The sequence below is a fragment of the Nerophis lumbriciformis genome, linkage group LG25 (genome assembly GCF_033978685.3).
Source record: "Nerophis lumbriciformis linkage group LG25, RoL_Nlum_v2.1, whole genome shotgun sequence".
Lineage (NCBI taxonomy): Eukaryota > Metazoa > Chordata > Actinopteri > Syngnathiformes > Syngnathidae > Nerophis > Nerophis lumbriciformis.
Window position 1 is genome coordinate 3,449,465 of NC_084572.2, and position 24,573 is coordinate 3,474,037.

The window sequence follows — 24,573 nt, forward strand, 5'->3', positions numbered from 1 at the left end:
AATCAAGACTGCTAATTCAGTGTCAATATATGAGTAAAGCCTGGGCCCCTCTGTAGTGGATGTAAAAAAAAAAAAAAAAAAAAAAAAGAACCCTTGACATACTTGCCAACCTTGAGACCTCCGATTTCGGGGGGTGGGCGTGGTCGGGGTGGGACGGGGGCGTGGTTGGAGCGTGGCTAAAAGGGGAGGAGTATATTTACAGCTAGAATTCACCAAGTCAAGTATTTCATATACCGTATTTTCCGCACCATAAGGCGCCCTGGGTTAAAAGCCGCGCCTTCAATGAACGGCATATTTCAAAGCTTTGTCCACCTATAAGCCGCCCGGTGTTGTAAGCCGCATCTAACTGCGCTAAAGGAATGTCAAAAAAACAGTCAGATAGGTCAGTCAAACTTTAATAATATATTAAAAACCAGCGTTCTAACAACTCTGTTCACTCCCAAAATGTACGCAAATGTGCAATCACAAACATACGTATATCAACATGGACAGAGCTGCGTGAAAAAAGCCACCCGGCCTCTTCGCGTAAACTTAAACTTACCTTAACCACTCGCTCATCTTTTCTTCATCCATCCCTTCGAGTTAGCTTTTTATGATGACGCCGGCTGGAAAGGTCTCTTTTGGCAAGGTCTTCCTTTTGAATATCACCATGGGTGGAAGTTTCTGGCCATTAGCATGGCAAGCTAGAACGACAGTGAAGGATGACTTCTCATTCCCTGTGGTGCGAATATTCACCGTACGTGCTCCCGTTGTATCCACAGTGCGTTTCACAGGAATATCAGTTGCTGTGAAATAGTAATCCGTGTGTGGATGGAGAGATTGCGTCTTTTCATGAACCGGATCCCTGACGCTTAGTAGGAGCCATTTTGTGGTCTTTACAGATGTAAACACACAAAGGAAATGAAACGTACGGTGATATCCGCGCGCTTTTTCTTCTTCTACGCGGGCGGGTGGTTGCTTACAGTAGAAGAAGAAGCGCTTCCTGTTCTATGGGGGCGGGTGCTTACCTTGGCGGTTGCTTGCGTAGAAGAAGAAGCGCTTCCTGTTCTACCGGGAAAAAAGATGGCGGCTGTTTACCGAAGTTGCGAGATCGAAACTTTATGAAAATGAATCTTAATATTTATCCATATATAAAGCGCACCGGGTTAAAAGGCGCACTGTCAGCTTTTGAGAAAATTTGTGGTTTTTAGGTGCGGCTAATAGTGCGGAAAATACGGTATATATATATATATATATATATATATATATATATATTATATGTGTGTGTTTATATATATATATATATATATATATATATATATATATATATATATATATATATATATATATATATATATATAAAAATAAATACTTGAATTTCAGTGTTCATTTATTTACACATATACACACACACATAACACTCATCTACTCATTGTTGAGTTAAGGGTTGAATTGTCCATCCTTGTTCTATTCTCTGTCACTATTTTTCGAACCATGCTGAACACCCTCTCTGATGATGCATTGATGTGTGGCACGCACAAAAGTGCTTTCATCAAATGCACTAGATGGCAGTATTGTCCTGTTTAAGAGTGTCACAACATTGCTGTCTACGGCAGACGAACTGCTTTACGGCATACAAAAAAGTGACTGCTGTTGTGTGTTGTTGCCACGCTGGGAGGACGTTAATGAAACTGCCTAACAATAAACCCACATAAGAAACCAAGAACTCGCCCTCCATCATTCTATAGTTATAACGTGATTGGGCCGGTACGCTTTTTTATATTGTGGAGGACATGAGTCCGCCAGAATTTCGGGAGATTTTCGGGAGAAAATGTGTCCCGGGAGGTTTTCGGGAGAGGCGCTGAATTTCGGGAGTCTCCCGGAAAATCCGGGAGGGTTGGCAAGTATGACCCTTGATATGAATCAAATACAAAATACTTTCTTTTTGTCAAAAAACTGCGCTATAAAGTAATACATACTGAAATATAAGATGCAGATGAACACCTTTTTACTATAAAATCTGAGTTGTTGCTCGGCCCACTAACATTGTGTCAAAGCTCTGTTAAAACAAGCGTATTCCCTTTTGGGTTTAAATAAGACAAGAAAACAAACGCTACTAAAATGAGGAGGTCTCTGCCATTTTTAGTTCGCAAAAGTAGCTCTCAGTAGACAAAAGATTGGAGACCCCCAAGCAGTGTTGGGACTAATGCGTTACAAAGTAACACGTTACTGTAACGCCGTTAGTTTCGGCGGTAACTAGTAATCTAACGCGTTATTTTTTATATTCAGTAACTCAGTTACCGTTACTACATGATGCGTTACTGCCTTATTTTACGTTATTTTTCATGTAGTATCGGATAGAAACAGAAGATCTGAGTGTGTTTTATTGCAGCGGTGGAAAAGAAAAGGCGTGCTTTGTGTGGGTGGGGGCGGGGGAGACTACCATACCGCAGTTGAGGAGCGCAAGGGAGACGTTCCTCCAGGGCCTATGTACGTCTTCGGGGCTAACAACCTTCACTTTACCCGGCAGTGGGTCTTTACAGCTGAGGGTGAATGACAAGACGGGCGGTTTGTTGCAACTTTGTGACTTTATTGGACGCAGCCATCCACCAAGATAGAGCACCTGCACGTACTCACTGTCGCCGCTCGCTCACCTCTCTCGACCGCTCACTCACTGACGTCACTCACCTCACACGCTGTCATATCTTAAAGGGCCACACACACACACATATGCGACTCTCATAACAACTAACAAGACATCATGGCAAAGCCAGAAGTCGAGTTTTTTTAACATGGAGACATTCTCAATACTTTTCTTTTGTCGAGCACAAAGAAAATAACATTTTAGTGAAATGTAAGTTGTGTCTTGGATCAAAGATCCTATCTACTTAAAGTTAAAGTACCATTATGTTGCAGCTATTTAAAATAGTTTTGTCAATTTGTTCTGGCCTGAAATAAATTGGCCCTTTGAAACATATCTTTGTCTTTGTGTGTTGTATGTAGACCACATTGCTTTCTGAGTTCAGTGATGCAAATGCATGTCAAGTTGATCAACAGATTGTATTATTCTCCAGTGCAATAACAGTACTGAAATGAAGGCTAAAAGGGCATTAATGGGAGCCTTAAAAAAAAAAAGGGGGGAAAAAGAAGTAACTAAATAGTTACTTTTCACAGTAACGCATAACTTTTTGGTGTAAGTAACTGAGTTAGTAACTGAGTTACTTTTGAAATAAAGTAACTAGTAACTGTAACTAGTTACTGGTTTTCAGTAACTAACCCAACACTGCCCCCAAGTTAAGATGTCAAAAAAACATGAACATTGCACTTGACAACCTGTTTGTGTGTGTGTGTACAGTTGCTGGCGGTGTGTGAATCCTGGGAGGACTCTGTGTGGGCCTACTTCAGAGTGATGGTGGACTCACTGGTTGAAAAGCATCTGATGTCATCGGGTATGTTCCACCAGGAATTGGAGACAATGCCGCGGGAATACCTGGAAGCCAAGTATGATACACACGCTTTGTCATTTCATGCCCTCAACAAAACTACAATATGGTTTAACTGTCTGATTCCTCAGTTGGACTATGGAAAAGGTGTTTGAGGAGCTTCAAGCTTCAGAGTCAAAGGTGAATTCCGAAACCGACTGTGATTGGTTTTTATTCAAGTCACATGACTGAGCCCTACGTGTAACCTGTCGTGTGTGTGCAGAGGGTGCTGGAGGAGACACGAGAGCACTACCATGTCATCCAGAAGTTTGTCATCTTGGGAGACCTAGATGGTGAGACCCCTCAACACGGTGACCCCTGACCCCTCAAGGCTAACTATAGTTGTTGGTCTCAGGTCTTCTGGAGGAGTTTTCTGATTGGCTGACGGCCTCTAAGCCTCTCCCCTCTCACCTGCTGCGCTTCATGGCTCATCTGCTGATGTTTTTCCGCTCTCTGGGTTTAGCCCTGAAGGTAAACAATTGAGATCTTCAAGAGTCCAGATTGATCTCTGCTAGTATTTTCTTTTCATCTCTCTCTTTTAAGGAGGACGTGTGTTTGGATGTGCTGAAGGCGTACATTGCCCTCCTAATTCGGGATCAGCAAACAGAACTCGTGGCGAGCTACGTCAGCCAGCTCCCAGTCGAACTTGCCACAGCTCAGTACGCTGCCTTCTTGGAGACCGTCACCGAGCCGGAGCTCCGCCCCCGCTGCCTGCAGCTCGCCACAGAGGCTGGTGAGAGCATAAGCTTTTGAGTTTTTGATAGAATGGTATCGACCATTTTAAGAGCACATACTGAGTGTTTAGTCTTACAGGTCTGGATGTGGCTGCTGTCACCAAACTAGTGGTGGAGACTGTAAGAGAGAACGACGACACCGAGTTCATGCACCACAGCCAGACTCTGAAGACTGGAACCACAAAGGTTCTTTGCAAACCCAATAACCATGAATAGTGTCCCTCATATTAATAGTTGGTGAAGTTAATATGCTTCTATGCTCTTGAAGGAGGACCAAAAGAGGATCGATGTCATCGATTGGCTTTTGTTTGACGCCGCCCATCGAGCTGAAGCCCTCAAGCAGTCCAATGCCATCATGAGGAGGTTTCTGGGTAATTGCTTATTTTAGTCAGCTCTCAATGCACATTTGTAGCCATCAAGCTTAAACTGAAGAGACCTACATTATTATCATTCATTAGTAATGGGTACCGAATCCGGTATTTTTTCGCCATCGACCGAATCCCGTAAATGATTCACGTAAAATCCAACGGTGCAATATTACGATACTAGGGTTGCGCCTGACATCAAGCCCGGTTGCCGACTCAGCCGGTTCTTTGCGCTTCAACACTTGGCGATCACTTCAGCAGCACTGAGAGCAAACTCAAAATACTCTGGGTAATATTTTCAATGCCAACAAAAAGTGATTAGAAAATGCTCCAATGTAAGTAGAGTAAGTATCCACTTTCAGGGTTTCCTCTAAACTGCCAAGATACCGTATTTTCCGCACTATAAGGCGCACCTAAAAACCACAAATGTTCTCAAAAGCTGACAGTGCGCCTTATAACCCGGTGCGCTTTATATATGGATAAATATTAAGATTCATTTTCATAAAGTTTCGGTCTCGCAACTTCGGTAAACAGCCGCCATCTTTTTTCCCGGTAGAACAGGAAGCGCTTCTTCTTCTACGCAAGCAACCGCCAAGGTAAGCACCCGCCCCCATAGAACAGGAAGCGCTTCTTCTTCTACTGTAAGCAACCACCCGCCCGCGTAGAAGAAGAAAAAGCGCGCGGATATTATCATTTCCTTTGTGTGTTTACATCTGTAAAGACCACAAAATGGCTCCTACAAAGCGACAGGGATCCGGTTCATGAAAAGACGCAATCTCTCCATCCGCACACGGATTACTATTTCACAGCAACTGATATTCCTGTGAACCGCACTGTGGATACAACGGGAGCACGTACGGTGAATATTCGCACCACAGGGAATGAGAAGTCATCCTTCACTGTGGTTCTAGCTTGCCATGCTAATGGCCAGAAACTTCCACTCATGGTGATATTCAAAAGGAAGACCTTGCCAAAAGAGACCTTTCCAGCCGGCGTCATCATAAAAGCTAACTCGAAGGGATGGATGAAGAAAAGATGAGCGAGTGGTTAAGGTAAGTTTAAGTTTACGCGAAGAGGCCGGGTGGCTTTTTTCACGCAGCTTCGTCCATGTTGATATACGATTCCATGCGCGCCCACATCACGCTGGTTTTAACATATTAAAGTTTGACTGACCTATTTGACTGTTTTTTTGACATTCCTTTAGCGCAGTTAGATGCAGCTTACAACACGGGGCGGCTTATAGGTGGACAAAGTTTTGAAATATGCCGTTCATTGAAGGCGCGGCTTATAACCCAGGGCGCCTTATGGTGCGGAAAATACGGTACTTGTGGCGGGTGGGGGTGGTTATGGGCGTGGTCACAATGATGTAATCGAGGAATTTGCATGATTTGCTATGATAGGATTTACTTTAAAAAGGCTCAAAAAATGTATACTAAACATAGCGTCAGACTTAGTGTGATTTCTTATGTGGGCGACAATATATTATATCACTTTAATTTGTTTTCAAGTAAAAAATAAAATAAAAAGCCCTTATTTTCAAGGTGTGGCGTAAGGCTGGGCGATATGGCCTTTCATTAATATCTCAATATTTTTAGGCCATGTCACGATACACGATATATATCTCGATATTGTGCCTTAGCCTCGAATGCACTTGATCCATATAATCACACCAGTATGATGATTCTATGTGTTTACATTAAAACATTATTGTTTATACTGCATTAATATATGCTCATTTTAAACTTTCATGCAGAGAGGGAAATCACAACTAAGTCAATTTACCAAAACTGTAAACAGTTATTAAGCAGTGGCACAAACCTTCATGTAATTTCCAAAACAGAAAGTGCAAGATTGTCAGAGACATTTTAAAACAAGTTATTAGTGCACTTTGACATATCAAAACAACACTAAAATAGGTTACTGCGGACGTTATCTCCTTCTGTTGTTGACTATTTTTTTTTCATACGGTGTTGATCTGGAAATGGTTGCTTGGGCATTTTGTGGGTGTGGCACCGAATGGAGATGTAGACATGCAGAGTTTCAAGCACTCCTCATTCTCTAGCGGGTGACTTTTCAAAAACTACAAATTAGCAGTGCTGCTACTTTTTGTAGCAATGCTTTTGCCGCACACTTAACATATTACGGTTGTCTGTTCAACATCTTCCTGCTTGAAGCCAAACCACCGCCAGACGATGGACCCCGTGCTGTTTTTCTTGGGAATGAATTCCTCCTTCATTTGTTACCAGATCCGCACCTTCTTTCTCTCGTACTACCACTCGCACGGCTCCGCTTGCACCACAGCTAACGTTACCCATTGTCGCTACCTCTCTGCTCCGCGAGAGCGTATGACATTGCACGCGCGGCAGTATGTGACATATGTAAGAAGGTGCGCTTGTTTTATCTCTCTGTGAGAAGGAGAGACAAGAAAGAGTGAGAAGAGCCTGTAGTGTAATGCCCGCAGCTAAAAGCAACTGCGAGAGAACGTATACAAACCCGCGATATATCGAGTATATTCCATATATCGGCCAGCCCTAGTGTGGCGGTAATAAAAATGTAGTGGCAGCGCACCACATTCAATTACATTAATGGGGAACCCTGACTCTTACAAAAATGCCCTAGCTTGATGTTTGTATACATTGGCTTTGCTAATGACATGCTACTGTTTAGCATTAGCGATTTTACATGGCGATTTCGACACTTCCCAATTTGTTCATGATAACTACAACTAAGATGCACGTTACAACCAAATTGCTGGTGTGTAATAGGTACAATACTTTACAGTATTAACACTCTCAGGGCGCAACAAAAGACTAGACACCAACACACCACAAACTATAGACATTGCCATCTTACGTCTTGGACTTGCAACTGTAATTGAGACTCAAGAATGTTAGCATATAACTGGACAGCAGTTATATTTATATATATCATATTTTTAAATGTTGCAATAAAAGATAAGTTTTAATGATCGAAAGCAATTCATATTAACTAACACAGAAAAGTAACGAAAATTGGTACAGTTGAGTGTAATCCCCGGTACCGGGAATTGGTAGCACTTAGGTTCAAATGTGAGCAGTACTCATCCCTACTAGAAATGAAGGTAACTTGGCTTGCCTCGAGTCTCCAGGCAATTAGGACCATAATGCACTGCTTCTGTCTTTGTCCCGCTCAGCTTTGGAGAAGCACGACGCGGCCAAAGCAGTGTTCTCCAAAGTTCCAGAGGATTCAATGAGAGAAATCTACTGCCAGTGGTCGGGGCTGAGTCAGACCACACCCTTACCTGCTGAGGATGAGAACGCCATCAGAGAACACCTGTGTATCAGAGCCTACCTGGTAAGCACTTGATAACATCAGCAGTATATAGTAGTATGTATAAAAGTTAATTACGTGCTCTTATAGGAAGCTTATGAAGCCTTCAGTGACTGGTTCAGTCACATTAGCTCCGCCCCCCAGAAGCCAACACCTGCCCCTGAGGTCAAATTCACAGTGAAAGTAGCCAATGAGATGAGAGAGAAAGAGTACCAGGTATGCTCACTCATTGATGCAGCTCTTACCAATGTTTTGACGAGGAATAATTTAAGCCACACTCTCATCAGGCGTCTTCGGCAGCCTGGTCTAGCAGTCTGGACGTCCTGACTGAAGACGTGAAAGAAAGAATCTACAATGTGCTGCTCTTTGTAGACGGAGGCTGGATGGTGGACAACAGACAGGTACCGTATTTTTCGGCGTATAAATCGCTGCGGAGTATAATTCGCACCGGCCGAAAATGTATAATAAAGAAGGAAAAAAACATATAAGTCGCACTGGAGTATAAGTCGCATTTTTTGGGGAAATGTATTTGATAAAACCCAACACCAAGAATAGACATTTGAAAGGCAATTTAAAATAAATAAAGAATAGTGAACAGGCTGAAAAAGTGTACATTATATGACGCATAAATAACCAACTCAGAACGTGCCTGGTATGTTAACGTAACATATTATGGTAAGAGTCATTCAAATAACTACAAACCCCGTTTCCATATGAGTTGGGAAATTGTTAGATGTAAATATAAACGGAATACAATGATTTGCAAATCTTTTTTAACCCATATTCAATTAAATGCACTACAGAGACAATATATTTGAGGTTCAAACTCATAAACTTTATTTTTTTTTGCAAATAATAATTAACTTAGAATTTCATGGCTGCAACACGTGCCAAAGTAGTTGGGAAAGGGCATGTTCACCACTGTGTTACATGGCCTTTCCTTTTAACAACACTCAGTAAATGTTTGGGAACTGAGGAGACACATTTTTTAAGCTTCTCAGGTGGAATTCTTTCCCATTCTTGCTTGATGTACAGCTTACCGGTAAGTTGTTCAACAGTCCGGGGGTCTCCGTTGTGGTCTTTTAGGCTTCATAATGCACCACACATTTTCAATGGGAGACAGGTCTGGACTACAGGCAGGCCAGTCTAGTACCCGCACTCTTTTACTATGAAGCCACATTGATGTAACACGTGGCTTGGCATTGTCTTGCTGAAATAAGCGGGGGCGTCCATGGTAACGTTGCTTGGATGGCAACATACAGTATGTTGCTCCAAAACCTGTATGTACCTTTCAGCATTAATGGCGCCTTCACAGATGTGTAAGTTACCCATGTCTTGGGCACTAATACACCCTCATACCATCACAGAGGCTGGCTTTTCAACTTTGCGCCTATAACAATCCGGATGGTTCTTTTCCTCTTTGGTCCGGAGGACACGACGTCAACAGTTTCCAAAAACAATTTGAAATGTGAACTCGTCAGACCACAGAACACTTTTCCACTTTGTATCAGTCCATCTTAGATGAGCTCAGGCCCAGCGAAGCCGACGGCGTTTCTGGGTGTTGTTGATAAACGGTTTTCGCCTTGCATAGGAGAGTTTTAACTTGCACTTATAGATGTAGCGACCAACTGTAGTTACTAACAGTGGGTTTGTGAAGTGTTCCTGAGCCCATGTGGTGATATCCTTTACACACTGATGTCGCTTGTTGATGCAGTACAGCCTGAGGGATCGAAGGTCACGGGCTTAGCTGCTTACGTGCAGTGATTTCTCCAGATTCTCTTAACCCTTTGATATTACGGATTGTAGATGGTGAAATCCCTAAATTCCTTGCAATAGCTGGTTGAGAAAGGTTTTTCTTAAACTGTTCAACAATTTGCTCACGCATTTGTTGACAAAGTGGTGACCCTCGCCCCCATCCTAGTTTGTGAATGACTGAGCATTTCATGGAAGCTGCTTTTATACATAATCATGGCACCCACCTGTTCCCAATTTGCCTGTTCACCTGTGGGATGTTCCAAATAAGTGTTTGATGAGCATTCCTCAACTTTATCAGTATTTATTGCCACCTTTCCCAACTTCTTTGTCACGTGTTGCTGGCATCAAATTCTAAAGTTAATGATTATTTGCAAAAAAAAAATGTTTATCAGTTTGAACATCAAATATGTTGTCTTTGTAGCATATTCAACTGAATATGGGTTGAAAATGATTTGCAAATCATTGTATTCCGTTTATATTTACATCTAACACAATTTCCCAACTCATATGGAAACGGGGTTTGTATAACATATAGAACATGCTATACGTTTACCAAACAATCCGTCACTCCTAATCGCTAAATCCCATGAAATCTTATACGTCTAGTCTCTTACATGAATGAGCTAAATGATATTATTTGATATTTTACGGTAGTGTGTTAATAATTTCACACATAAGTCGCTCCTGAGTATAAGTCGCACCCCCGGCCAAACTATGAAAAAAACTGCGACTTACAGTCCGAAAAATACGGTAATGATTAAAACTCTATTCCCCCACACAGTTTTTAACATGCAAACATGTGAAATTTAGCCTACTAATGTGTATTTATAAGTGGTTGATTTGTATAGGCTAGTAAGGTAAAGTTGTGTACCTGACAAGTTTCGGCTATCTTGCTTCTGCAGCCTTCATCAGAGGTGTCACGTGATGTTTGCGTGACGTGTTATATGGATTGTTCCATCCCACCTGAAGTGGTGGGATGGCGGTGTGCGCCGGGGGTAGGGTGGGGCGCCCCCTGTCGTCTGGATGTCTACCAAACGACCAGGGGCGGACCTGCAGGACTGTGTCCCAGGTGTGGGATAGTTGGTAGGCTCCTTCGTCCCTGTTGACAGTCTTTGGGGCCCTTCAGACTTTGTTTTCGTATCAGCAATCGAGCACTATCTTTCCATTCGTGGGTTCTCAGTGCAACAACAATGCATACCTGCCAACTACTCCGGTTTTCCCGTAATTAGTACGGTTTTCATCAACCTATTCCGGGGTACGGTTGCAGTGATAAAAAATACGTTTTTTCATTAATTAAAAAAAATATTTTTTTTTTAAAGTTTTATTCACGAAATCGCGTAACAATGACAATCGACACTGCTTCCTAGGGCTGGGCGATAAAACAATAACAATATATATCGCGATAGACATGTGATCAATATCAATAGAAAATGGGGTCGATAGAACGTTCGATAATTTCACTGAGTTCTGTTAGAAAAAATAGGAAGAAATGCCGAGCCGGAACCGCACGGCATTCTGGGGGGTGTAGGCAGAGGAAGGGCTTTGGCCTCTCAACCTATCACGGCCGAGCCTCAACCGCAAGGCATTCTGGGAAATGCTAACAGGAAAAAAAAAAAGCAACAACGGCGACCTGACGACGAGGAGTGAAACAAAACGGGAATATGAGTGCGGCAGCACGAGAGGAAATTGTAAATAAAAAAGGAAACGTCACGTCACCAGTTTGGCAGTATTTTGGATTTTTTAAGTCCGATACGAATCAGAGTAATACTGTCTGCAAACTTTGCAAGGTCGTCGTCCCGACCAAGTCTGGGAACACGACAAACTTATTTTACCAACTGAGCCGCTCTCACCCGCTGGAGTACAGCAGTAACAAACAACCACAACCATCTATATCAGCCGGTGCAAGTGGAAAAGCACCGAAGCGGCAACAACAGACCACCATCGAGAGGTACTCGGCAGCAGTGCCATACGACAAAAATTCAAAACGTTATAAAGAAATAACGGATGCAGTGGTGGATCAATTAGCGAAGGACATGCTACCTACTTATATTTAAAATAAAAGTATTTAAATTCAGCCTTTTTTCTCCTGGTCTTTATTTAGAATAGTTTTTTTTTTTTAATAAATAATTATCGATATCGACTGATATGAAACACTTATATCGTGATACATTTTTTAGTCATATAGCCCAGCCCTACCAGTGCTTCCCGTAACTTCCTATCGAGCCATTCCGAATGCCATGCGCGAGGCTATTTATAGCACCGCTGCCAAGCACGAGGCACCAGTTGCCATTGTTTCCAAACGAGCGAACGATCATGGAATCAGCCGGAGAAAAATCGCAAACAAGTCTTAAACCGAAAAGAAAACTGCAGTCATTCCGTGAAGAATATTCAAAAGCCTATCCGGGAATAATTATCCGTTCCAAAAAGGGTGAAAACTACGCGAATTGCACCTTGTGCAGACAAGATTTTTCGATCGGACACGGAGGAATTAGCGATGTAAAAGACCACGTTGGGACAAAAAAACACAAGTCTAATGCCGTTGCTAGCGATACAAGTGGAAAACTTTCAACGTTTTTCGTCGCCCAAACAGATTCTTTGGATGTGACAAATGCCGAAGTTTTATTTACGGAGGCAATAATTGAGCATGGACTTCCAATCGCACTGGCTGATCACATGGGACAGTTATTTCGGAAAATGTTTCCCGACTCGAAAATCGCCAAAAAATATGGATGTGGTCGAACCAAAACATCAAACATTATTCAGTGTCTTGGAACAGAATCCTCAAAAAGTATCGCCGATGTCATGAAGACGGAACCATTTAGCATGTCGACTGACGGCAGCACCGATTATGACGATGTAAAACTGTACCCCATTTGTGTTCCATATTTCGATGATGATATGATAATTGTGATAGAAATGTGAATTTTCGGCACAGAATATTTTTTACAATTGAACAAGGCAGTAGATTATACAAGCTTGGACAGAAAGTTAATAATGACACCAATTTTTTTTTTAATGGAATTGTTTAGTACTGTTTTACCATTTGTTTACTGTAAAAAGTGTTTATACTGTTTATACTTTCAATTAACAAATTGAAGTCTTGTGAAAGGTTGACAGGATAACTGGCATTAACTGTCAAAATAATTTCAAACTATTGAAGTTAGCTTACAGAATAAACATGTCAATCAACCCATATGATTTTTGCTGTAATATTTTTGTTTTGAAAAGTCACTGTGACTGATAGAAAAGTGATGGTTTTAGCAACATTTTAACCTGTCTGAATGCTAATAATCATTTTGCGTCTGGACCCTGGCTACTAGGTTTTTCTGATTTCAAAAGTTGGCAGGTATGACAATGTGTCCCGTGAAAATCCGTCCGACCGGAAATCTCTAACAATAACAAAAGTTCCGTGGGTATAATATGTAAACGCAATACAGTATCAAAAAAATATGATCTAAGTAAAATTTGTTGAACGCTCGCCTCAGCTGCAGGTACTCGCTGTTAATCTTGCCTCAACGCCGTACTAAATTGCCGGACAGGGAAACGACGGGGTGCCAAAACAAGCTCGCTAGTTAGATTCAAAATTCAAGATTGTTTATTGTCATATGCACTGTTAAACAGACAGTTTGCCGTACAATGAAAATCTTACTTTGGTAGTCCACCCTTCAACAAGTCACACGGTACTTAGCTAAAATAAAAATTAAAAATGTTATATACTAGGCACAGTGAGTAACATAACATTATTGCCTGATTCACAGTCAACAGTATAAATATGGAAGTTACATTGGGTCACAGCAGCAGTTTAAAATGTCTAGTGATCAAAGGTGAAAAGTGTCTACAGTGATGGTTCACAATTCGGGGGTGGTCATGGTAGCTGTCTTTTGTTCAAAAGCTAAAAAGGGTGGGGGGGAGCTAGCATTCACAAGTTAGCATTCACAAGCCTGATGGCCTGTGGGTAGAAACTGTTTGTCAGTCTCGTAGTCCTGGCTTTCAGGCTCCTGTATCGTCTGCCTGATGGTAGGAGGCTGAAGAGACTGTGCTGGGGGTGTGTACTGTCCTTTATGATGTTGTGTGCTCTCCTGGTGGCCCTGGTAGAGTACATGTCCTGTAGTGAGGGGAAGGCTGCTCCTGATATGTACTGAGCAGTTTTAATCACTCGCTGGAGTGCCTTCCTGTCCTTAGCAGTGCAGTCTCCATACCAGACCGTGATTGAGCTGGTAAGGACACGCTCAACCGTACTTCTAAAGAAGTTGCTGAGAATTTTGGGTGGCATGCCAAATTTTCTCAGCCTTCTTAGGAAGTACAGTCGCTGCTGGGCTTTCTTTGTTTGTTGGGTGTTGTGAGCCCAGGTGAGGTCCTCGCCGATGTGGGTCCCAAGGAATTTAAAGGTTTTCGCCCTGTCCACCTCTGTCTCCCCTATGTACAGTTAAGTCAAGTCAACTTTATTTATACAGCACGTTTACGACAACTTTTAAATTGAACCAAAGTGCTTTACAGGTTAAAAAAGCATAGCAAAAAACAACAAAGAACATAAACAATGAATGAGCTGAACAAGATAGTGCAAAAGCAATATGGTAAAAGGGGTTGAATAAAAAGTAAAAATTTGCTTAATAATAATAAAAGTGCGACAAATTGAAAAATAAAACTAAAGCGAAGGGGTGGGGGCTGGGGGGACTATAAATGGTGGCCTAATGGGTGGACTCAGCTCAGGTCAAAGGCCAGCGAGAAGAGGTAGGTCTTAAGGGTTTTGAAGACCCCCAGGCTCTGGGCTGACCTAATGTGGAGGGGAAGGCTGTTCCAGAGCTTAGGGGTGGCAACGGAAAAGGCTCTGTCCCCTCTGGTCTTTAGCCTGGATCTGGAGACCGCCAACAGCATTTGGTCAGCTGACCTTAGGGCTCTAGACGAGGTATGATGATGAAGAAGCTCGGTCAGGTATTGTGTGGCCAGACCATTTAGGGATTTAAAAACAATTAAAAGTAATTTAAAATCAATGCGATGACGGACAGGAAGCCAATGGAGTGAGGCCAGGACTGGGGTGATGTGCTCGCGTTTTTTGGTGCTGGTGAGGAGACGGGCAGCCGCGTTTTGCACAGGCTGCAAACGGCGGAGTGATGCCTGATCAATGCCAGCGTACAGTGTTGTCTAGCCGGTGTGTAATGAAGGCGTGGATAGCAGTCTCCAGGTCGCTCTGGGAGAGATAGGCCTTGGTCTTTGCTAGGGTTCTGTGATGGTAAAGGCTGGTACTAAGTACTGAGCTGACCTGTTTGGTGAATCTATCGAAGATCACTCAGAGATTTCTCACAGAGGACCCGATGTTTTCACGCAGAGGACCTAGAGCACTGACAAACGAGACTGGAGATGTTTCGCCGAAGATGATGATCTCGGTCTTGCTCTCATTAAGGTTGAGGAAGTTAGTACTCATCAGAGTACAGAGGTGTGTACTGTGCACTCCTTCTCCGTGGGTCAATAATCATCTCCTTGGTCATTAGCGTCATCTTGCTAGTTTACTTGTTGTCGCTTGCGTTCGCTCTCCAAGCCACAACTTTGACGACTTTCTACTTTTCTGCTAATCATATTTGGAGGATTCAAATCCAAACACTGTTAGTTCCGAACTAGTTGTACCGTATTTTCCGCACTATAAGGCGCACCGGATTATTAGCCGCACCTTCTATGAATTACATATTTCATAATTTTGTCCACCAATAAGCCGCCCCGGACTATAAGCCGCGCCTACGCTGCGCTAAAGTGAATGTCAAAAAAACGCTGCGCTAAAGTGAATGTCAAAAAAACAGTCAGATAGTTCAGTCAAACTTTAATAATATATTGAAAACCAGCGTTCTAACAACTCTGTCCCAAAATGTACGCAAATGTGCAATCACAAACATAGTAAAATTCAAAATGGTGTAGAGCAATAGTAACATAATGTTGCTCGAACGTTAATGTCACAACACACAAAATAAACATAGCGCTCACCTTCTGAAGTTATTCTTCATTCGTAAATCCTTCGAATTCTTCGTCTTCGGTGTCCGAATTGAAAAGTTGCGCAAGCGTGGTATCCAAAATGGCCGGTTCCGTCTCGTCGAAGTCATCGGGAGTCAGTGTCGCTGTTGTTCTGTGAATCCTGCCTTCCGGAAAGCTCGGACCACAGTTGTGACCGAAATATCTGCCCAGGCATTTACGATCCACTGGCAAATGTTGGTGTATGTCGTCCGGCGCTGTCTGCCCGTCTTAGTGAAGGTGTGTTCGCCTTCGGAGCTGTGTGAAAAAAGCCACCCGGCCTCTTCGCGTAAACTTCCCTTAACCACTCGCTCATCTTTTCTTCATCCATCCATCCCTTCGAGTTAGCTTTTATGATGACGCCGGCTGGAAAGGTCTCTTTTGGCAAGGTCTTCCTTTTGAATATCACCATGGGTGGAAGTTAGCATGGCAAGCTAGAACCACAGTGAAGGATGACTTCTCATTCCCTGTGGTGCGAATATTCACCGTACGTGCTCCCGTTCCACAGTGCGGTTCACAGGAATATCAGTTGCTGTGAAATACGGTAGTAATCCGTGTGCGGATGGAGAGATTGCGTCTTTTTATGAACCGGATCGCTTAGTAGGAGCCATTTTGTGGTCTTTACAGATGTAAACAGGAAATGAAACGTACGGTGATATCCGCGCGTTTTTTCTTCTTCTTCCGGGGGCGGGTAGAAGAAGAAGCGCTTCCTGTTCTATGGGGGCGGGTGCTTTCCTTGGCGGTTGCTTGCGTAGAAGAAGAAGCGCTTCCTGTTCTACCGGGAAAAAAGATGGCGGCTGTTTACCGAAGTTGCGAGATCGAAACTTTATGAAAATGAATCGTAATAAAGCGCACCGGGTTATAAGGCGCACTGTCAGATTTTGAGAACATTTGTGGTTTTTAGGTGCGCCTTATAGTGCGGAAAATACGGTAGTTGTAGACAATGTTCCCTCTAATTTTTCATGTGTGTGAGCAAACGCAAAAACTCCCCGAGCATTCAGCGGAGCCCATGTGAGCAACATCAGACGTGCACACTGTGGCTACACCAGCAGCACACCTGTCCCAAACCTGACTAAATAAGTTAAATCTCCATCCATTTTCTACCACTTGTCCCTTTCGGCGTCACAGGGGGTGCTGGAGCATATCTCAGCTGCATTCGGGCGGAAGGCGGGGTACACCAGGGCCAACACCGATAGACAGACAACATTCTCTTATTATTATAATCAAATGACAGCAGTCATTTCCATGAGATTATTTTCTAATATAAGTGTTTTGGCCCACTTACAATAACAATAACAAAAAAATATTGTTTTTCATGAACTGTGTACTTGTATTGTTTGTCTGGGTGGAGGTCCTGCCTTGGAAATAATTTGTACCCCTTTTAGACATTGCATTTAGTTCCCATTAAAACATTCACATGTTGCACAATGAGATGTAAGCGAGGGGATCATGTGTACATTCCTGCAACTTCCTGTTTGTAAAAAATATATTTGTATTAGTATTTATTTAATATACTAACAGCATTTCATGATTAATATTTATAAATTAAGATTCCTAATAAATGACACTAGAATAAGCACACATTTAATTGGTAAATCATAGTGTAACGACCTGGAATTACACATTGTGTGGTGTTGGAGTTGTCCGACTTTTTGTGTGGCTGTAAACGCATCACTGGTTAAGTGCCATATTTGCATGTGTTGTCGCAAGTGAGAAAGAGAGAGCGGCTGCTGTTGATATAACAAAGTTGCTTTTGGTCTAGTTCAGGGGTCGACAACCCACGGCTCCGGAGCCGCATGCGGCTCTTTGATCACTCTGATGCGGCTCAGCAGCTTGCTTGCTGAACCCCCCAATTTTCCCGTGAGACTTCCGGATTTCAGTGCCTCTCGCAGAAAACTCCCGGGATTAATATTCACCGTTTTCATCCGTACGGCTATAACAAGGGCGTGCCATGATGGTACAACATTTGGCGCCCTCTACAATCTGTATTAACAGAGTGCCAGCCCGACACTTGTTGTACAATATACATCTTTTGCTTGCACACGTACGTGACAGCAATGCATACTTGATCAATAGCCACACAGGTTACACTGACGGTGGTCATATAAAACAACTTTAACACTCTTACTAATAATGCGCCACACTTTGAACCAAAACCAAACAAGAATGACAAACACATTTCGGGAGAACATCTGCACCTTAACACAACATAAACACAACAGAACAAACACCCAGAATCCCATGCAGCCCTGACTCTTCCGGGCTACATTATACACCCCTGCTACCACCAAACCCCCCCCCCCCCCCCCCCCCTCTGTGCGTCGGTTGAGGTGGGCGGGGTTTGGTAGCGGGGGGGGGGTGGATAATGTATCCCGGAAGAGTTACGGCTGCATGGGATTCTGGGTATTTGTCCTGTTGTGTTTATGTTGTGTTATGGTGCAGATGTTCTCCCGAAATGTGTTTGTCATTCTTGTTTGGTGTGGGTTCACAGTGTGGTGCATTATTAGTAAGAGTGTTAATGTTTTGTTTTTTTATACCGCCACCGTCAGTGCGAGCTGTGTGGTTGTTGACCAAGTATGCCTTGCTGTCAACTACGCGAGTAAAGCGAAAGCCCCATACAACGTGTGGCTGATCAGGCACGCTGACCGTAGTGGGTGCTATATGCTGTACCATCACGGCATGCATGATGCTGACAAGCGCCATTAAATAAAAACCCGCGTGCCGCACCAGCTTTCAAATTCCACATAAAGGTGTGGGCAGCGTGTCTGAGACCCCTGGTTATACATAGCACAAAGCAAAAAAAAAAACTTTGCATGCAGTGTTATTTCATTTAAAATTTCAAAAAAAATTTGCGGCTCCCATTGTTTTCTATAATTTGTGAAACTGGTCAAAATGGCTCTTTGACTGGTAAAGGTTGCCGACCCCTGGTCTAGTTTGTACGGCAGAAAATGACCAGTTTTGCTAGATATCATTTTTTTTTACCAATATTTTGGTGATGTGTTAATGGCCGACAAAGAATTTTGCTCAATAAAGTGATCGATGGAATTCATGTCCTCAAAGCGTCTCGACAGACGTTACAATATTTGAACAATAATGACGTCGTGTCCGCGTGTTGAAAATTGTTATACGCTTATTTTTTAATTTGATTTTGTGCGTGGCATAGATTTGCCGTGCGCAGAGGACGCTTGAGCAGTGCGCAATTGCACAGGCGCTTAGAGGGAACGTTGGTTGTAGAGTATTTGTTAGTAGCCAGCAAGAAGGTATATTTTTGACGTGACTGATGTAAACAGGTCACAACACCGGATGTATACAGGTAAAAGCCAGTAAATTAGAATATTTTTAAAAACTTGATTTATTTCAGTAATTGCATTCAAAAGGTGTAACTTGTACATTATATTTATTCATTGCACACAGACCGATGCATTCAAATGTTTATTTCATTTAATTTTGATGATTTGAAGTGGCAACAAATGAAAATCCAAAATTCCGTGTGTCACAAAATTAGAATATTACTTAAGGCTAATACAAAAAAGGGATTTTTAGAAATGTTGGCCAACTGAAAAGTATGAAAATGAAAAATATGAGCATGTACAATACTCAATACTTGGTTGGAGCTCCTTTTGCCTCAATTACTGCGTTAATGCGGCGTGGCATGGAGTCGATGAGTTTCTGGCACTGCTCAGGTGTTATGAGAGCCCAGGTTGCTCTGATAGTGGCCTTCAACTCTTCTGCGTTTTTGGGTCTGGCATTCTGCATCTTCCTTTTCACAATACCCCACAGATTTTCTATGGGGCTAAAGTCAGGGGAGTTGGCGGGCCAATTTAGAACAGAAATACCATGGTCCGTAAACCAGGCACGGGTAGATTTTGCGCTGTGTGCACCCCAAACCATCACTGATGGTGGAAACTTTACACTAGACTTCAGGCAACGTGGATCCTGTGCCTCTCCTGTCTTCCTCCAGACTCTGGGACCTCGATTTCCAAAGGAAATGCAAACCAAACCAACCATGTCATCTGCTGGTGTCGGTCCACTCTGTTTCCTGAGATCCAGGGTCAACGCAGCCGTCTACCAGCAAGTTTTAGAGCACTTCATGCTTCCTGCTGCTGACCTGCTCTATGGAGATGGAGATTTCAAGTTCCAACAGGACTTGGCGCCTGCACACAGCGCAAAATCTACCCGTGCCTGGTTTACGGACCATGGTATTTCTGTTCTAAATTGGCCCGCCAACTCCCCTGACCTTAGCCCCATAGAAAATCTGTGGGGTATTGTGAAAAGGAAGATGCAGAATGCCAGACCCAAAAACGCAGAAGAGTTGAAGGCCACTATCAGAGCAACCTGGGCTCTCATAACACCTGAGCAGTGCCAGAAACTCATCGACTCCATGCCACGCCGCATTAACGCAGTAATTGAGGCAAAAGGAGCTCCAACCAAGTATTGAGTATTGTACATGCTCATATTTTTCATTTTCATACTTTTCAGTTGGCCAACATTTCTAAAAATCCCTTTTTTGTATTAGCCTTACACAATATTCTAATTTTGTGACACACGGAATTTTGGATTTTCATTTGTTGCCACTTCAAATCATCAAAATTAAATGAAATAAACATTTGAATGCATCAGTCTGTGTGCAATGAATAAATATAATGTACAAGTTACACCTTTTGAATGCAATTACTGAAATAAATCAAGTTTTTCAAAATATTCTAATTTACTGGCTTTTACCTGTATTACCCAAGTGGCGTGGCTATAGGATAGAGTTGCTAAATGGGAAATGTTTTGTTCATGCATAAAAAGTAATTTTAAATTACATTTTGAATGATGATCATATTAGTAAATCATCTATTAAAAAAAAGAAAAGTGTGGCACATTACATTGGACATGTAAATGTCAAAAGGAGGCAAAAAAGGTTGGTAGATCAGAATAAATCTAAAGGTAAAATATAGTGTAGAAATTAGGGCTGCACAACTAATTGAATTTTAATCGTGATCACGATTTTGGCAGTTACGATTAAACGAACGTGATCGTCGACGGTAATAATTTTGAAAAAGTGGGCTGCGCTGCTTATCAGTTTAACAACAAACAGTCAGCCAACCACCAGGGGGAGACCGAAAGACAGTGGGTTCTTCTGATCGTGAGTGAGAACGGAGGATGACAGATCAGTTGGTCGCCTGTAGCTCCCAAAAATATTAGGAAAAAAATAAATGCATTATTACATCAATGCCCTCCCCTCCCGCAAAGTGACCCACGGGATGCCAACAGGCACGCATTTTAACCCCGGGACATGCCCGCAGGCCTCGCCGCTCTTTAGGCAACCTCCCACTCGTTCCCCAAAACCCGGAAATGCTCCCGCGTAGATGAACCGAACGAGTTGCACGGAAAAGCTGCATTGGTGTGCACATTTAAACAAATCAGTGACTTGCGCCGATAGTTTAAAGCAATTTAAAACACTTCACACCAAATTAACGGATGTAATAATGTTTTATTTGTCCAAAAATGTGTCCTATTTATACCGTGCGTGGTACATGTGTTCCTTGTACTTGTAGTATGTGCATTTTGTGCTTAATTTGTTTTTTTTCAATTGTTTACACTTTATGATCGTACTTTGCAATGACAAATTTATTTTTAGTGAGCCCTTTGTCTTTTGTACATTTAATTTTATTACTGATTATCAGTGTTGGGTTAGTTACTGAAAACCAGTAACTAGTTACAGTTACTAGTTACTTTATTTCAAAAGTAACTCAGTTACTAACTCAGTTACTTACACCAAAAAGTAATGCGTTATTGTGAAAAGTAACTATTTAGTTACTTCTTTTTCCCCCCCTTTTTTTTTAAGGCTCCCATTAATGCCCTTTTAGCCTTCATTTCAGTATCAATCAATCAATCAATGTTTATTTATATAGCCCTAAATCACAAGTGTCTCAAAGGGCTGCACAAGCCACAACGACATCCTCGGTATAGCCCACATAAGGGCAAGGAAAAACTCACCCCACTGGAGAATAATACAATGTGTTAATCAACTTGACATGCATTTGCATCACTGAACTCAGAAAGCAATGTGGTCTACATACAACACACAAAGACAAAGATATGTTTCAAAGGGCCAATTTATTTCAGGCCAGCACAAATTGACAAAACTATTTTAAATATCTGCAACATAATGGAACTTTAACTTTAAGTAGATAGGATCTTTGATGCAAGACACAACTTACATTTAACTAAAATGTTATTTTCTTTGTGCTCGACAAAAGAAAAGTATTGAGAATGTCTCCATGTTAAAAAACTCGACTTCTGGCTTCGAAAGGATGTCTTGTTAGTTGTTATGAGAGTAGCGTATGTGTGTGTGTGTGTGTGTGTGTGTGTGTGTGTGTGTGTGGCCCTTTAAGATATGACAGCATGTGAGGTGAGTGACGTCAGTGAGTGAGTGGGCGAGAGAGGTGAGCGAGCGGCTACAGGGAGTGCGTGCTGGTGCTCTAGCTTGGTGGATGGCTGCGTCCAATAAAGTCACAAAGTTGCAACAAACCGCCGGCCTCGTCATTCACCCTCAGCTGTAAAGACCCACTGCCGGGTAAAGTGAAGGTTGTTAGCCCCGAAGACGTACATAGGCCCTAGAGGAACGTCTCCCCTGCGCTCCCCAACTGCGGGGAAAGCACGCCTTTTCTTTTCCACAGCAGCGCTGCAATAAAACACACTCAGATCTTCTGTTTCTAGCCGATACTACATGAAAAATAACGCAGTAACGCATCATGTAGTAACGGTAACTGAGTTACTGAATATAAAAAATAACGCGTTAGATTACTAGTTACCGCCGAAACTAACGGCGTTACAGTAACGCGTTACTTTGTAACGCGTTCCCAACACTGCTGATTATTATGAAAGCCATGTTCACATACTGTTTGTTTAAAAGAGAAAAATGTAATAAAATATGTTTTACATAACAGTAAGCAATCGTGATTAAACATTGCAATTTCAATATTGATTAAGATAATTGTGATTATCAATACGAAGGTCCTGAGTAGTCGTGAGTTCAATCCCGGCCTCGGGATCTTTCTGTGTGGAGTTTGCATGTTCTCCCCGTGACTGCGTGGGTCCCCTCCGGGTACTCCGGCTTCCTCCCACCGCCACAGACATGCACCTAAACAACACACTAAATTGGCCCTAGTGTGTGAATGTGAGTGTGAATGTTGTCTGTCTATCTGTGTTAGCCCTGCGATGAGGTGGCGACTTGTCCAGGGTGTACCCCGTCTTCCGCCCGATTGTAGCTGAGATAGGCTCCAGCGCCCCCCGCGGCCCCGAAGGGAATAAGCGGTAGAAAATGGATGGATGGATGGAATTGTGATTATTATTTTGGCCATAATTGTGCAGCCCTGGTAGAAATACACCCAATTGCAGGACATGTAGTCTTGATTTTCAACATTTTCTTTCAGGGCTTGCGTGGCAGCACTTTGTGTCGATAGGAGTTTTCCTCTTTTTTTCGCCAGTTTTTCCCCTTTTTTTTGCTCACATGTCTGAACATGCATTCCAGCAAACATTTACCGTATTTTCCGCACCATAAGGCGCCCTGGGTTATAAGCCGCGCCTTCAATGAACGGCATATTTCAAAACTTTGTCCACCTATAAGACGCCCCGTGTTATAAGCCGCATCTAACTGCGCTAAAGGAATGTCAAAAAAACAGTCAGATAGGTCAGTCAAACTTTAATAATATATTAAAAACCAGCGTGATGTGGGCGCGCACGGAGTCGTATATCAACATGGACGGAGCTGCGTGAAAAAAGCCACCCGGCCTCTTCGCGTAAACTTACCTTAACCACTCGCTCATCTTTTCTTCATCCATCCATCCCTTCGAGTTAGCTTTTATGATGACGCCGGCTGGAAAGGTCTCTTTTGGCAAGGTCTTCCTTTTGAATATCACCATGGGTGGAAGTTTCTGGCCATTAGCATGGCAAGCTAGAACCACAGTGAAGGATGACTTCTCATTCCCTGTGGTGCGAATATTCACCGTACGTGCTCCCGTTGTATCCACAGTGCGGTTCACAGGAATATCAAAAGTCAGTGGAACCTCGTCCATGTTGTTGATGTTCTCTGGCCGGATCTTTTTTTCAGCTATCTTGTTTTTACAATATGCACGGAAAGTAGCCAGCTTTTCTTGAAAGTCTTTAGGCAGTTGCTGTGAAATAGTAGTCTGTGTGCGGATGGAGAGATTGCGTCTTTTCATGAACCGGATCCCTGTCGCTTAGTAGGAGCCATTTTGTGGTCTTTACAGATGTAAACACACAAAGGAAATGAAACGTACGGTAACATCCGCGCGCTTTTTCTTCTTCTACGGGGGCGGGTGGTTGCTTACAGTAGAAGAAGAAGCGCTTCCTGTTCTATGGGGGCGGGTGCTTACCTTGGCGGTTGCTTGCGTAGAAGAAGAAGCACTTCCTCTTCTACGGGGAAAAAAGATGGCGGCTGTTTACCGTAGTTGCGAGACCGAAACTTTATGAAAATGAATCTTAATATTAATCCATATATAAAACGCACCGGGTTATAAGGCGCACTGTCAGCTTTTGAGAAAATTTGTGGTTTTTAGGTGCGCCTTATAGTGCGGAAAATATGGTAATTGACAATCAACTGTTTTTAGGACTCAGAACAGCACGCAGAGCGCAGCCACCAGATGGCGGCGTTGCGTTCGCTGTGTCTGCCAAGACTCAGCTTCCTTCTGCTGAACGTCCTGCAGAACTCTTCCAGACACCAGGAGGCGCTACGACTCGCTGACATAATCTCTTCTGACCAGCATTGCCTATACCAGGTAACGTTATTACCTCATTGGCTTTATAAAGTTGCAAGCGCTACGAATATTAGGTTTTATTTAAAGGGGAACTTCACGTATTTTTTAAGTTTGCACATCATTCACAATACCAATGTGAGACAAGAACACACGTTTTTCTTTTTTTTTATGCATTGTAATTCAT

At 42.7% G+C, this 24,573-nt stretch overlaps 1 protein-coding gene across 1 annotated transcript in view; it reads left to right on the forward strand.

The window, feature by feature from the left end:
- The window catches only part of nup107 (nucleoporin 107), a 41,221-nt gene that overhangs the window by 15,132 nt on the left and 1,516 nt on the right, over nucleotides 1-24,573 (forward strand). Inside the window, exons 16-26 of the mRNA XM_061983588.2 lie at nucleotides 3,335-3,480; nucleotides 3,554-3,602; nucleotides 3,685-3,754; nucleotides 3,817-3,932; nucleotides 4,005-4,194; nucleotides 4,275-4,381; nucleotides 4,464-4,566; nucleotides 7,733-7,893; nucleotides 7,960-8,085; nucleotides 8,157-8,270; nucleotides 24,243-24,410. Of these exons, the coding sequence (XP_061839572.1) occupies nucleotides 3,335-3,480; nucleotides 3,554-3,602; nucleotides 3,685-3,754; nucleotides 3,817-3,932; nucleotides 4,005-4,194; nucleotides 4,275-4,381; nucleotides 4,464-4,566; nucleotides 7,733-7,893; nucleotides 7,960-8,085; nucleotides 8,157-8,270; nucleotides 24,243-24,410 (1,350 nt within the window). The remainder of the gene's footprint in view (nucleotides 1-3,334; nucleotides 3,481-3,553; nucleotides 3,603-3,684; nucleotides 3,755-3,816; nucleotides 3,933-4,004; nucleotides 4,195-4,274; nucleotides 4,382-4,463; nucleotides 4,567-7,732; nucleotides 7,894-7,959; nucleotides 8,086-8,156; nucleotides 8,271-24,242; nucleotides 24,411-24,573) is intronic.